At 35.4% G+C, this 15,258-nt stretch overlaps 1 protein-coding gene across 4 annotated transcripts in view; it reads left to right on the top strand.

The window, feature by feature from the left end:
- Positions 1 to 15,258, top strand: part of DNAH12 (dynein axonemal heavy chain 12) — a 59,021-nt gene that overhangs the window by 4,335 nt on the left and 39,428 nt on the right. For all 4 annotated transcript variants that reach the window (XR_007908331.1, XM_051811504.1, XM_051811502.1 and 1 more), the window contains 19 exons: positions 645 to 720; positions 1,571 to 1,729; positions 2,417 to 2,612; positions 3,018 to 3,206; positions 3,988 to 4,138; positions 4,238 to 4,329; positions 4,597 to 4,775; positions 5,563 to 5,698; positions 6,474 to 6,599; positions 8,074 to 8,208; positions 8,930 to 9,123; positions 10,153 to 10,387; positions 10,976 to 11,161; positions 11,563 to 11,763; positions 12,804 to 12,998; positions 13,214 to 13,335; positions 13,471 to 13,753; positions 14,341 to 14,460; positions 14,860 to 15,016. Coding sequence is in view for 3 of the 4 variants with exons in the window: in XM_051811504.1 (XP_051667464.1) it covers positions 645 to 720; positions 1,571 to 1,729; positions 2,417 to 2,612; positions 3,018 to 3,206; positions 3,988 to 4,138; positions 4,238 to 4,329; positions 4,597 to 4,775; positions 5,563 to 5,698; positions 6,474 to 6,599; positions 8,074 to 8,208; positions 8,930 to 9,123; positions 10,153 to 10,387; positions 10,976 to 11,161; positions 11,563 to 11,763; positions 12,804 to 12,998; positions 13,214 to 13,335; positions 13,471 to 13,753; positions 14,341 to 14,460; positions 14,860 to 15,016 (3,132 nt within the window). In the remaining variant the exon portion in view is untranslated. The remainder of the gene's footprint in view (positions 1 to 644; positions 721 to 1,570; positions 1,730 to 2,416; positions 2,613 to 3,017; positions 3,207 to 3,987; positions 4,139 to 4,237; positions 4,330 to 4,596; positions 4,776 to 5,562; positions 5,699 to 6,473; positions 6,600 to 8,073; positions 8,209 to 8,929; positions 9,124 to 10,152; positions 10,388 to 10,975; positions 11,162 to 11,562; positions 11,764 to 12,803; positions 12,999 to 13,213; positions 13,336 to 13,470; positions 13,754 to 14,340; positions 14,461 to 14,859; positions 15,017 to 15,258) is intronic.

Consider the following 15,258-nt stretch of genomic DNA (forward strand, 5'->3'; position numbering starts at 1 on the left):
TCAACCAAATTTTGTCAATATTTTAGTGGATAGTGATATTTTTAAAAATGCAGATTAAAAAAATACATAATTTATCATTGGACTAACTTCTTTGTAATGTCATCAGTTATAGTATATAGCTATAGTATCTCACTGTAATTTTGTTAAAAAAAGTTGCCATAAATTCTTGCAGTCATGGAATATCTCAGTTTGGAAGGGGCCCATAAGAACCAGAGTCGAACTCTGTGCTCCTTGCAGGACTACCTCAAACTAAACCATACAACTAAGAGCACTGTTCAGATGCTCCTTGAACATTGTGGTGCCATGACCACTTCCCTGGGGAGCCTGATCCCCTACTGACCATCCCTCAGCAAAGAAATTGCTAAAGAAAGTATTTCATTATTTAAACATGAATCTGTCTGAAAACCATCATGAACAGGAGACAGAGTTGGAGTTATGCCACCTGAATCTGTACAGATATTTAGCAGAAGGAATGATTTTGAGTTACCTTAGGGAGAATGTTTTTTGAAGACTAGGGTGACACAGTTACCTCTTCATCCTCCTGTGTACTTGGCTCAACCTGGAGAAAGACCAAGGAAGTGCAGTGCCTGTTGAATATGGCATCATTTTCTTCTAAGGTTCATGTATTTATTTTTTTTTCTTAGTGCGAAGAGCTCTTATTAAACCAGATGTAGAAGGACTTGAAAAGGAAGAGGAGGCACCTTTGCCTTTGTTACCTCTGTGAGTGGACTAAGCTAGCAAATAACCTACTGGCAAAACACAGAGTTGCACGAGTGAAATTCTTGTTGAGCTGCATGGACAGAGTTATGGCACAATATTAATTCTAGAGTCCCTTAATGTGGCAGATTTTCTATCTGAAGAGGATCCTGTGTTTCAGCATCTCTTATCTGAATGCTCCACAAAGTTTTAGCACTGGTAGTGTTTTATTACTGTTGTTACAGTTACACAGAGCAGCACTAATGACTGCAAATGAAACTTCTTTTGACTCGGAGTGCCCAGACGCTAAAGTGAGATTGCAGCTGCCTCTGGAATGGGGGGTGTGTGTACAGGGCAGTTCTGTGGCAGAAGCAGCATTGTACTGTACTCTGACATGCTGAAACTAATGCCAAGGGCTCATGTGACTTTGGTGTTATGAGCTAAAACCTTGAGACCGAAGGCAAACCTATTATGCTCTCCCAAAACAGAAGAGGAATTCAGGTAGACAGAGTATAAATACCTGAATTATAAAGTTTTTCTGGAGCATCAGAATGTGTGCTCTCAAAGTATTGATGATAAAGGCTTCCTGATTGCAGGTGGTGAAGTGAGGAGTTTACAGCTACAGAACTTTTGGAAGAGCAGGTGATGTGAAAATACCATGAGGATAAAACACGTTTGATCAGACAGTATCTTTATAACTTCCACCGTGTCATAGTGAGAATGTGTGTGTGGCATTTAAGTAACTGTTCAAGTTAGGGAATAAGCTTTTTAATACTACTTTTTATATATAAGAATATTTTATTCAAGTATTGCTTGAGCTCTTAATTTTTGTTTGTTCATTTGTTTTGGTTGGGTTTTGGTGGTTTTTTTCCAGAGGCCTGGATTTTTCTAGTTCGTGGCATAAGAGCTTTATCAAAGCAAAAAACCAAATCCTTTCCACCTTGCACACTGTCCACCCCACAATGAAAACTCTACTGGATTTTGGTTATGCAGCATTCTCTTCCTTCCTTGTAGTGGATTTCTCTAGTTCCAGGTAAAGTCTGTTCTGCTGAATTATTGATCCACGTAGGTTTTTGAAACTGGCAAAGATGAGTTTGTTCAATTCTATTATTTATCACAGGGGAGTTTATATAACAAATTTCTTTGTGTCATTTAATGTACTTTGAGTAAGTTACTTTATGTTATGACACGTGAATTTTCTCCTTTCTGTTACATGTTTTATTGGTGCTTAAGTTGCTGGTAGTATCAGCCCTTTAGATTTATATGTTGCCTTTGATTCTGTAAAGGTCTCCTCATTATTTACTTATTCCTAATGCTGTGATCCCCAGAGAAGTTACAGCATTTAAAAAAATCAACTTCTCATAGTAGTATTATCATGTGTAGGGAATTCTGTGTTAACTCTGAATATCAGATTTCTTCCTGGTTTTCATCAGTTGGATTTTATGTTTAGTCTTGGAACTTCAAATTTGCACTGTTTTCAAAAAGATAATTTTCACTATATTTTCCTAGTTATTTTTTCTGGTAGCTCTTCTGTATGTCCTGGAGTTTGGGATATTTTTTTTTACTTCTCATAGTCTACTTAAAGGGATGCTTAGGTTCCCACTGTGCTTTCTGCTAAAAAAAGAATGGGTTTTTAATACAATATTTACTATTGTTACTTTACTCCATATTTGTTTTTTTAAATTTTGTTTATAAAGTTGCCTGTAACTTTCTTTTCTAGATTGAAAGGACCAACTGACTATAGATCTTTAAGAACCGATGCATCTCTAAGCTGTTCTAAAGCAGAAGAGGACATAATGAGTACATGGTATCAAAGAGTTGTCGAGCTCTTTTCTCAGAAGGAGGCCTTGGATGGTGTAAAGCTGGATCAGGTTGACTCTTTCTATAACTGTGTGTCTATACTTATGTCTAATCAGGTAAATAACTTTCCTCTCCATTGTAAACTTAATGGAATTAAACCACTAGTAACTTTGTAGAAAAATGATGGAACAATAGTCTAATCAAATCCTTGTAATTTAAAAAAAGTCAGAGGAAAATGCTTTCCAGATATTTCATTTCTACTTAAAGCATGTATTAGTAATAGACTTAATGTTGCAGCAATGCCTGGGCTTTACTGAAATGTTTACTTGTTCATTGGTTTACATCCTTCAAGGGCTGGGATAATACCCACTGGAGTTATTAGAACAGGTCACACTGTTTCAGTTATCCGTGAATCAGACCAGAAGTACTAAAACTAATGGAAATCCTGTCTTACTGCAGGAATGGAACATGGGATGGGCCTTTTTTCTGCCAACTAACAGGTGATCTATGTTATTACCTAGCTGAAAGAATTACTGGGAAGAACCACTGAAGCTTTTGTGAAACTTTTTGATCCTGAAGACAGAAGTCGTCTGCCTTTATTTAAGATGGACTTGACTCTTGAAGAAAATAATATTGAGTTTTATCCAAGCTTTAAAGACTTAGAAGAATCAATTTTGTTTGTAGTAGATTGTATAGGAGAGACTCTCCAGGTGTGCTTTTATCTTTATTTAAATATGTAATTGTTAAGTTGCTCAATATGTGAAAATATTAGTGATTTAGGAGTCTGACTACCATGGCAATGGGAGCAGAATGCAACTTGTGGTATTTATTTTCCACGAACATTCTACAGGTCACATCATGAATCTTGATGCCCAGCAGCATTCCAGAGTCTGAAACTCATTTTGTAATTCCTTGTTCATAAAAAATTGGTGCACGTCCCACTGATTGGTTTAGCCTGCTGTTTGGATCTGCAATGATAATAACCTTAAGTATATGTGTGATGATTTACAGTAAATTAGCATTAATGTTTAAGATCCCCAGAGAAAGACAAGGAAAATTAGTGTTGATATTCCTTTTCTTTCTAAGAAAAAGAAAATCTTCAACTCTCTAAAAGCTAATACATACAATATTGATAGATTGATGTCTTGAGAACCTGTCTGTGACTCCAGAGAAGAGAACCTTTCTGGGGGCTTTGGATGTATTCCTGGGAACTGAGCATTGTCCTTCAGTCATACGTGATGGTACTTTCAGAGAAGTGTTTTGGGTTTGACTTTGTATATTTGCAAATATGATATAATTTAACTGTATGCAAGGTTGGATAGTTTATTTTTTTTCCCTTTTACACATTTCCTGTTCATCTTTTTTCATCAGGAATAGTCATTCTACATGATTAGGGTCTCATACTTTTCTGATAGTGTCTTCTGCAGATTGCAACTTACTCCTTGCATTACTTTTTAAAATTTAAGTAATCAAAGCTTGCCCTTCCATCAGAACGTCCGAACGATCCGTTCTTGGCTGACAGGGGCCACTGCCACTGTGGATGCTGAGCTTCCTCAGCACGTCGTGCAATGGGCCACATCCACCCTGAAAAAATCCATCAGAGACAACTTAGAAGGCCCAAAGGAACATTTTGAAAGCTACGGTGAGTGATGGAAGAGTGTGCAAGTAACTGTGTCACTTCTTTGTAATAAGTAACTTGCTGTCATTTTAATGATATTGATACATTGTAATTGAATTGTAGTTGAAAGGTATGGCTGGCTTGTAGATGGAACTGCAGAGGCACAGATAGAAAGATTTGAAGCAGAACAACACAGTTTTGATGAATATACTGCTGTAAGTTCTAATTCTACATTTTATATATAATTTTTGCTGTACATACAGCAATCATAAAAAGGGGAACAGAGAATAACAGGTGCTTAGCCTTTATCTAAAAGTAATGTGGACTGCCTACAAATGTACACTGTAAGTGATTTTTCCCCCAAAAAATCTGTGGTAAATAGAAGAAAATATTATTTATTTTCTTCAATGTCTAATACTTACTCATGTAGCCAAGTACTTAAACAACAGCTCTGAAGTGTAAAGCCTAATGTTTTTCTGAAGTTCATAGATGAATTCTTCACCCTCAAGAAGGAAATCATGAGTTTGCCAGAGACGTTTTATTTCCCTATGATCCATTTGAGTTGTGAGGATTTAAAACAAGGTTTGGCTAATCGTGCAAACAGCTTTGGAAAAATGCTTCTGGACAAATTAGTTGCAAATTACAGAGAGGAAAATGAAAAGTAAGTAGAATTTTTCTGCCTGTGGATGCTGTATGTGTCAAATACATAGTAGAAACATGTAGAAGAAATGTGAAGATATCATACTTCTGTTTAATGAAGACTCTTGGCTAAATAATGATCTCATGCCAGTTGCACTGACTGTTGTAATTTTCTAATGTTTTGGTCTCAAAAATGGGTAGGAGACTTGGATCATGGAGGAGCTAAAAGATCAAAGGACTTCACTACTGTTCTGGATTTTTTAGTGTGAACTACAGTACTACTGCACTGTCAAAGGAAAGACTAGTTAGACTCTCTTATTTCATGATAGATATTTCTGCAGGGCTGCTCTCAAGCCACACCTCCCCATTTATTACTCCATCCTCGGTGCAGAATCTGCCATTTCAACTTGTTATATTTCACCCCATTGACCACAGTCAAATGCATCAATCTTTCTACATCCCCTCTGCAGTGACTCTCATCCTTCTAGAGAGCCAGCAGCTCTGACAAAATATTTATTGTGAAAGTGTTTGTGTGTACACTAACGATACTTTTCTAAAGTTCATTTCCTAGTAACAGGAAACCAAAGCATTTATTGCAGAAGGATACCCCAAAACCCAAACAAAGCAATTGTTGCAATTCAGTAGATAGTATTTTTCTAGACTGACTTGGTCATATTCCCTTTTAAGTTTCACAAATAAAGGAGTTTGTATGTGGATAATACTTACAGAAGTAAATTGAACTTCTATTTCCATTAAAGCTGAACCTAAAATCTTAAAATGTTGGTACTTTATGTAAAACAAATCTACAGGATATGCAGTGAATTTGAAACAATTAAGGAACGTGCATTAAAAGTTCCTGAGACAACAGAAGAAATGGTGGAAACAATAGATTACACAAAGCAGGTCAAAACCAAAGACATTCCAGACCTGGTGCTAAGGGTCAAGGTAGGTGTCTATCCTTTTGTTTTTAATCTTTTGTCAGACACACTACCCTATACAAACAGAGAATTCATTCTGGAGTGCAGTCTTTTGATCATGCTGCATGTATGAATAATTTCAGTTTTATTTCAGACAGAAGTGAGAAGTCCAGCTCATTCTTTGCCATATGCCTTTGCTTCTTATTCCTATTCCCATATGTTCTGCATGTCAGGGAGGAAATGTAGCTTTTAATAAATCATGGCAGATTGTAAAATACACAGTTTATTGTTTGTACCTGGAGACTTCAGGGCTGCTTAAAAATCTATTTGTGAAAATGTAACAGACAAGAATAAAGAGCATTTTATGTGTAAAAACAGTCATGATTTTGAACACATAAACCCCAATTTATGCTTTGAGCAGACTATAGGTGATGTTACATTAGCAGCAGTTTGTGTGTGTGAATATGTATCAGATTTTCTGTTATGGTAATGGGTCTATAAATATAACACGTTATGTTTATATCTGCAAAAATTATATATTTTTTATTTTTAATAATATTGGGATTTTTGCATGTAGACTTACAGACGACAGGAGTCATATTTAGAGAAACAAGCTCATGACAAGGCAGTGATTTGAATCATATCATACATATATTTTGAATGTTAATATTGCTGAAGTAGCTCCAAATTCTGAAAGTTCATGAAATCTTGGTTTCTATTTTATCTTTGTAGGTAATATTGTCCTACTCTATATTTTAAACAGACCTAAGATACCTAAAGCTTTATGAAATCTCTTTTAATAGGAGTGCTGTCGGCAAATGAGTTACTTCTTAGATGTTTTTTTGTTTGCTCCTGAAGACCTTGAACTAATTACAGAAGCTATATTATGGCCAAAGAAGATGAACCTCATTTTTAAAGAGCATGATGATGTAAGAGCATTTTCTTAGTTGGTGGTATATTTTGGCTTTTTAGACTTCTCACTCTACTTTAGCTATTTGTTTCCTCAGCAGACTAAATGTATATACACGTATAACATGCTAACTTAGACATGCATAAATAACATATTTCCAGGTTTTTCTAACAAAGGAGGACTTTTTGTGGATAAAATTTAAAACTGTCACTGTAGCTTAAAAGCTTCAGTGAATCTTATTATCCTGGTTTGTTTGTGGTCAGTAGTAGGTAATACATAGGAAGGTGAAAATTCACTACACTGCACTTATCTAGTACTGAAAATGTAACTGCCAGGCCCTTAATAAGACTGAATGCCTGGACAAGAAGTCATTTAGTTAAAGTGATATTTTGTTCTGTCAATAAAAGAACAGTGAGAACAGTGTCTTTTCAGTGGCAATTGTTAATAGAAAATATTCAACATCTTATTTTCTATGTGTGACTACAGATTACTTTTCTTCCACTTGATAAGCAGTTTTTGCCTTTTAGTGTTCTCTTGGCTTTCCGTAGTAATTTAGCATGGATTTAATAATTTCTTCTGAATTTTTTTAAGAATTAATAATTACTAAAATTTAAAAAAAAAAATCACGGTCTTTTAAATATCACAATCAAGGATTTCACTTTTACTAAGTCTTATTTAGGTACTAAGGAGTATGTACAAGGGTGACAAATATGCCTCTGACTGAAAACATACCCAGCTTGGGAGACTGCTAGGTCTGTAAAACACTTTGTTTGCATGTAATCATTATTTAATCCCCAATAAATCAGTAAAATTAATTTTCTACTTCTGTGCAGAGAGTCCATGATGCTTGTTCTAACTCTTTAATGTAAAAGGTAGTACAGAGTGGATCTGACTCAGAGTCCCTCAGCAGGGTATTGCTCCATAGCTGGCTGTTGAGTGATCTGCAGTGTGCTAGAGCTTGAGGACAAGAACAGCTCCACATCAAGTTTTCATGAGTCTCTATCTTTACATTTTATGCTCTCAGATATGAGTCAGTTCTTATCCTAATACAAAAGGAAAAGGCTGGTTCCTCCTTTGGAGAAGTTTTGTTTGTCTGCTTCACAGCTTTGCCTGGTGGTGGGTGTCCTTGTCTTAGGAGATCTCCTCTCCCTTGGTTGATGTCTTGTTTGGTACCTTAAAACTAACCCTTCTGTGTGCAGACACAGTGCTTTAGACTGGTCTGCTGTTCCAGAATTTCTGCCTTTTACAGCAGTGGGTACATGTGGGATAGCAAAGGCTTTCAACAACTGTAGGTTTTCTTTTTGGTAGTAAAATACTGAATCCCAAAGATGAGAATCTCTCTTTTTTTCAGTAATACTTTCCCATCTTTTGTCTGATTGCTGAAAGAGGCCTTTGTACTGTGTTTAGATGGTACTGGGTATGTTAATCACTGAAAGGATTAAACACCTTTGCAATGCTTTTTTTTAATTTTAAAAAAATCAATTGTTTTGTAGCTGATTGAACAATCTAAAAGTGTCAGAGAGCAAGAAGTACTGCAGAAGTGTGATAACCTGCGGGAGGAATTAGACAAGCTGGCAGATTCTGTGGCAGAATTAGAAGAATATTCAGAGCTGGATTGCATGCAACAGGTTTGATTAGCAGTTAAAAAAGGGTAGAAATGTTTTGTGGTTTTAATACACTTTTGTATAAAGCATGGAATTCTAGCCATAGTGATATTATTTGCAAATAACTTGAGTGGAATTAGAATTTCCTTTCCTATTTTTGGTATATCAAGGAACTGAAGGAAAAAAATAGCAGTTCAGAAAGAGTGTTTGATAGCAATTTTGTATCTTTTTTTCTGTGAACCTCGAAACTTTTTTGTTCTGCTAATGAAGAGCAGACCACTGGCTCCAAAACTTTCTGAATTTCTGTCAGTATTTTGTAGTTGCCAGAGCATGTCTTGCACTTTAATTGGATTATACTGCATTTGTGCTTAGTAAGCAATTTTGTTTCTTAAAAACAAAACGCTTCAAAGCACAAAACAGAAATCCTAAGCTAATAAGTCCCAGTTGCCCTTATGATATGTGAGACCATAAAAAAGCGTGTGCCTACCTCCTAGAACAGTGAGTTTTAAAGCTCAAATATTTTGAAAATACTGTAAAATTGAATAATGAGAAAACCAACTTCACTTTTCATCATGTTCATCTGGATTCTTCATGGTTTATCTACTCAAGTATAAGTAGAAAAGTTTTTAACTTACGTTTTCTAAAATTTTAATATGAAGGTTTATTATATTTTGATATCTTATTTTGATAGCTGTTCAGAGCACAGTTCAGTTCTCTCTCAAGTCATCCCATTATTTGATTTCAGTATGTGACTGACGTGAAGACATTACAGAAAACCATACAGGACACTGAGGAAACAGTAGCTCTTATTAACAACGAAGAGGTTCTGCTCGGATGGAAGCCGAGTGACTTCCCAGTCCTCAACAACGTAAAAGCTGAGATAGAGCCCTATCAGAGACTCTTTAATCTTATACTGAAATGGCAGCGAACAGAAAAAAGGTAATTCAACTATAATGACAGAGAGTGAGGAAAAAAAAATGCTCTTACTGGTCCTATTCATGTCAGACATAGAATATGGATTCATTTTCTTGTCAACGCATGTTTTTAGGAAGCCAAATATAATAGCAAGCTAACATACATAGCTGGTTTGTTGTTTTTAATTCAGCTAGAAAAAAGTCAGGGGTTTTTTTTATTAATTTTTTAAATGTAATCATGGAATCATAGAATCATAGGATGTTCTGAGTTGGAAGGGACTCACAAGAATCATTGAGTCCAGCTCCTGGCCCTGCACAGGATACCCCCCAACAATCATACCATGTGCCTGGGAGCAAAGGAGCATATCTCAGACTGGGTTCTAACTGTATTAGTTATTTTAGTGAAGCCTATAATAAGGCAAGCTCTGAGGAAGAAATTTATTAGGAAGAAAAATTTTAATGAGTTATGAGATGTTTTGTGTACCAGAAAAGGAAGAAGTTCAATTAGAAAGCTTATAAACTGTATGTAATGAAAACTGTGTTTAACATAACAGCTGCCCAAAATACTGTGTAGGGGGGCTCAAATGCATTGCTGTCTGGTGGCTACATCCTACCACAGAAACTGTATTCTGTATCTAAATTCTGTGAGATTGTTTATCATTTCCAATTGTTTATATAATTTATCTTCAGAAGTTATAACGTGCTATAGCTAGAAAGTATGGGGGTTTTGAAAATACAAGACCCAGTGTGATTTTAAATGTCATATGTTGATCTCTATCCAGAGGTTAATTTAAATATTTCTCAGTTCATGCAGTTACTCAGTTTCAGTATGTGACTGACTTGAGAGAATTGCACAAATACACAGAAGAGTGTGATTGAGCCACCTTTAGTTGTGCATTAGAATTTGGCATAGAATGACAATAATTGGAAAGAAGATCTTTGCTTTAATTTAAATAACTATTACTGTACACCTTGTTTGTGTGGCAAAACCAAGTGTTAAATATTTGTGGGATGCATTTGTTATTCTGTCTTCTAACCTTGTGTTTTTTCTCAGATGGATGGATGGTACCTTTTTGGAACTAAATGGGGAAAGCATGGAGGCTGAGCTTGATGAGTTTTATAGAGAGCTATATAAAGTGACAAAACTCTTCCAACAAAGGAAGAAAATGCCACAGGACAGGAAAAAGGCACCACGACCCAAAGAAGAAGGGAAGACAGTAAAAGCAATAAAGGCTAATACAACTCTTACAATGTGTTCTTCAGTTCTGGAGCAGGTTAAAGAGTTTAAGGTAAGAAAAAGTGAGGGATGTTAATATCTGATGCTGAGGGACAAATGCTAAATTCAGTGCTCAGTACTGGTAGATGATGCAGTGTCAGAGACTATTATTAGAGAGAGAGAGAGAGAACACACACTGAATCACCATTTCCAGATTGTACTGTCCCATACATTTTAATAAAATTGATTTGGGTTTTTTTTATGGTTTTAGGAATGTGAATTGTTAATGAGTGAACACATACAGGAGAAAAGTAATTTTTGGGTGCAAAGAAACATTTGAGGATGCAGTTGGAAATTTTGAAATGGGACTCTATGTTAATGCACATGCAAACAGAATTTACCATAATATAGCTGAAAAATTGTTCATTTTCTCTTTTCTTCTAAGACTGTGCTTAGGAGTTGTATATTTCCTCTTCAGTAACTAATAGAATTATTTAGAAATGGAATGGATAACTGAATGGAGCCATCTACACTTTTCAGAAAAAATTTTCATGTCATCAAGTACTACAGCAGAATTTTAAATGCACATCAGAGATTATTAAAAAGTTAAGAAATTATTCCTATGACAGTTTTTACCTTATCGATGTCTTTTCTGAATTAGGAGAATATTCCCACTGTGACTGTCTTTTGTAACCCTGGCATGAGAGATCGTCACTGGGAGCGGATGTCAAATATAGTAGGATATGATTTAACCCCAGATGCTGGAACTACCCTGAGAAAAATTTTAAAGCAGAATCTAGGCCCTCATTTGGAAGAGTTTACAGCTATAAGTGTGGGTGCAAGCAAGGTAAGCACAGAGATTTAATCGTGACAGATATGACGTCTGGTCTCTTGGTGAATACTTTATGACTTACTAGAATTTTTTGTCTTTGCCCTTAGGCAGCAAAAGAGATTTGGTGAGAGTTAAATGATTAGATAATCCATTAGATGATAAGATGTCAATGATGATTAGATGATAATGTGCAAGTAAACATTTGTGTCTCGTGTTACATTGTTAGTATTTCCCAAGTGTCCTGCTTTCTGTGTGCTAGAAAATGATATACTGAGGAAAAGCAATAACAATTAACTTGTGCTGTTAGAGCAAAAGAGCTTATTCAGCTAGATAAACTTAGATAAACTTATATATTGAATTAATGAGTTGGAAAAACCAATTCAGTGACTACACCAAACTATTTTCTTTTAAAATAGGAATTTTCCTTGGAGAAAGCAATGCATACCATGATGGAAGTCTGGGATTCAATTTCCTTCAATACAAATTTGTATCGTGAGACTGGTATTCACATTCTGTCTTCAGTGGATGAAATTCAGGCTCTTCTTGATGACCAGATTATGAAAACTCAGACAATGAGAGGATCACCTTTCATTAAACCATTTGACAAAGAAATCAGGGTAAATCAGTAATTTTTCAACCATTTTTATTTGTAGGATAACTACTGTGCAAGAGTGTACTATTTGTATTACAACTTTATTGTTTGAGTTGTGAATTAAATGCTGTCATTGATTTTCCAGCAAGAATACTGTGAATTTATGTGAGTCATACTTACCTTATTTCTGTTTTGGTATTCCTTTTTCCACTCGGATCCAAGTGCAACCAAGAGAATGTGATTATTTTTTCACATCTTTTGCGAAATCACCATTTCCATTGGTGTCTTTAACCTTGCTTCTTAATAACTGGAAATTATGTTTCTCTTATTGTTAATAAGAACATGTAGTAATTTAGTTTTGGGCTCATTTTTTCCCTGAGCAAGGAAACTTCTTAATGACTGGGAGAAGGTTTTTTAATCAGGCCTCAGAAAAATGATGGGAGCACTTTACACCTGGGTAAAGTCTTTGTGGTGCTAAGACCATGACTAGTGACAGGAGAGAAGCTGCTGGGATTGCTTTGCAGTTCTTTGTTGGTTTATGTAGGAAATCTTCAGGCTCAAGCAGGTTCAGTGTACAAATGCAGTATTTACCCTTACAGATAGCAGGTACAGGGGTATCTGTTATTGTCCACTTTAGGGAAAGGACACTGGACTGGCTGAATCTCTCCTGTGATTTAATGTGGCCTTTCTGGTATTCTGGTGTCCCTGCTGTAATGCACCTGCAGGAGCTCCTTGCTGTGAGGAGATGAAACAGAATTTGTCACTGGTAGCCTCCTGGGTATTGCTTGACCTTTAAGCTGCTAAAAGTTGATAGCACCAAAGTGATAACTGCATTTTAGAAAATTTGTTTCCAAGTAGGTAAAAGTGCTGAGTTCCTTTGGCTTTTGTATATGTGAAAGAACCTAAATACTCATAAATATTTTTCTTTTATTTAGTTTATTGTTAGATGATTATTTTTTCTCTTTGGGAGCTAGAATACCCCAGTGTCTACCTTTCTTGAATTTATTGTCTCTAACATTGTTTGCTTGGAAATATCAAGATAACATTCTTTAAATATTTCTTAAGGAATGGGAAAGTCGCTTAATTCAAATTCAGGAGAATATTGATGATTGGCTGAAGGTACAAGCACAGTGGCTTTATTTGGAACCCATTTTTTCCTCTGAGGATATTATGCAACAGATGCCAGAAGAGGGGCGACATTTCCAGACTGTGGATAGATTCTGGAGAGAGATTATGAAATTTTGTGCTGAAGACCCAAAGGTAAGGGAAATTCCCATTACTAATGGGAAACAGAAGCTTCTCTCACTTTTTCTTTTGGGTGGGGATGCTTTGTTTTCAGAATATATACAATGAACTACATTGTATATATTGCCTGTATATATTTCTAGGAACAAAGTCACGTTGTTCTTTATTTGATTAACTTCTACTGTTTGAAGTATTTTATTGAACTGACAGTTTGCATGTGTTCGTTCCAGGTTCTTGTTGCTACTTCCTTGCCAGGGTTAACAGAGAAGCTTCAGACCAGTAATGAGCTTCTAGACAAAATCATGAAAGGGCTTAATGCTTACCTTGAGAAAAAACGTCTCTTCTTTCCCCGGTAGGATGAGTTTTGACTGTTTAAAAAATACAAATACTGAATGTTTATTTTGTTGTGAATAAGGTCAGTCTGAGAAGTAGCTTGATAATACAGTTGTCTTTTTTCTTTTTTTTTTTTTTTTCTAATTCTTTTTAGCTTCTTTTTCTTGTCTAATGATGAAATGTTGGAGATCCTGTCAGAGACTAAGGATCCTCTCCGAGTTCAGCCTCACTTGAAGAAGTGTTTTGAAGGCATTGCTAAGCTGGATTTCCTTCGCAATTTGGATATTAAAGGAATGTGCAGTTCCGAAGGCGAGCGCGTACAGCTGATTTCAAACATTTCTACTTCTGAAGCTCGAGGTGCAGTGGAGAAGTGGTTAATTCAAGTAGAAGACATTATGCTGAAGACTATACGTGATGTTATTGACAAATCAAGAATGGTATGGGGTTTGTAATAATTAAATAACTGTAGCACCTATCTTTATTTTATGACTGTCTCTTGGCTTTCTAAAATTCTTCCTCAGCACAGGAGTTAATGCAGTTACAGGACCAGGACCATGTTAATGTGACTTGTATTTATAGGCTGGTGACATAAGAAAGAGTTTAGTTTGAGTGAGAATCAACAAGATATAAATTCTTTTAAAAGTTTGACAGTAACACTGTTTATGGGATATATCCTGATGTAAATAATTTGGGTTTCTTTGCTTACAATTTAGAAATGCAACACTTGTAAGTGCTTTCTCCCTCCTGAAAGAAAATCGCTAGACAGAATATGTTTCTTTGTATGAAGTTGACAATTTGTGAATATTTATGTAATATGGAAAGATACTTGCAGAATTCTTTAAAATTACTGAATAACAAATTGCAAATCTAAGGGAGAAAGAGCATTTAAAAGTCTATTTGGATGCTGCAAATAGAAAAATAATATTTTTTTAGCAAAGAATATTAATAGGATCACCTTATATACTTCTGTATTACAATATATATTCACATATATATGTTTGTATACTGTATTTAACTCTTTCAGGCATATCTGGAGACTGAGAGGAAACGGTGGGTTCTGGAGTGGCCTGGACAGGTAGTGTTGTGTGTGTCTCAGATGTACTGGACAAGTGAGGTACATGAAGTTCTTCGCAGTGGACCTGAGGTACTGTGTAATGCATACTTTTTTTTAAATCTTTCTTAATGTTTCATTTCAGCTGATGTATTTTGCTTAATCAAGTGTTTTTCTACAATCAAAATAAAATTTGAAAAATTACAAGTACATGAGTTTGACATATGTGAATTTATGTACAGTGATTTATACCTTTCATTCAAGTACTTGCACCCTTCATTCAAGTATTCTTGTTTAGAGCAAGCATAGATTAAAATGTAGCTTTGCAACGTAAATGCATAACTGTGAATGAGAGAAGTTGATGCAAAAACATGACAATTAAAAAAATAGATTAATAAGCAACCACTGTTAAAATATTTAGTCAACATGAAGAAATCTGGAACACTTGAAACTGTGGTGTAAACAGTTTCAAAATTACCTTTTCTCTCCTAGGGTTTAAAGGGTTATTATGATACACTTCAGCTTCAACTTAATGATATTGTAGAGCTGGTAAGAGGAAAACTGTCAAAGCAAACAAGGACTACACTGGGTGCCTTGGTTACTATTGATGTTCATGCTAGAGATGTCATCAAGGAAATGATTGAAAATGGTAATTATCTTTTAAAACACTTTTCTTCACAAGTCTTTACACATAGTTAATGAAAAATAGTTAACCAATCAGATTTTACTGCCTAAAACAGTACAGTATTAAGATGGGGTTTGGATATGAACACCAACATTAATAATTTCAAAGCAGTTTTAAGTTTAGCTGTAATAGAAGATCCAGTTATCTAAAATGTCTTTTATGACTGCTTTTATCTAAAATGTCTTTTATGACTGAACTCTGTGTTC

The sequence above is a fragment of the Manacus candei genome, unplaced genomic scaffold (genome assembly GCF_025592945.1).
Source record: "Manacus candei isolate 608988 ecotype Guabito, Panama unplaced genomic scaffold, ASM2559294v1 h1tg000082l, whole genome shotgun sequence".
In the NCBI taxonomy this organism is placed as follows: Eukaryota; Metazoa; Chordata; class Aves; order Passeriformes; family Pipridae; genus Manacus; species Manacus candei.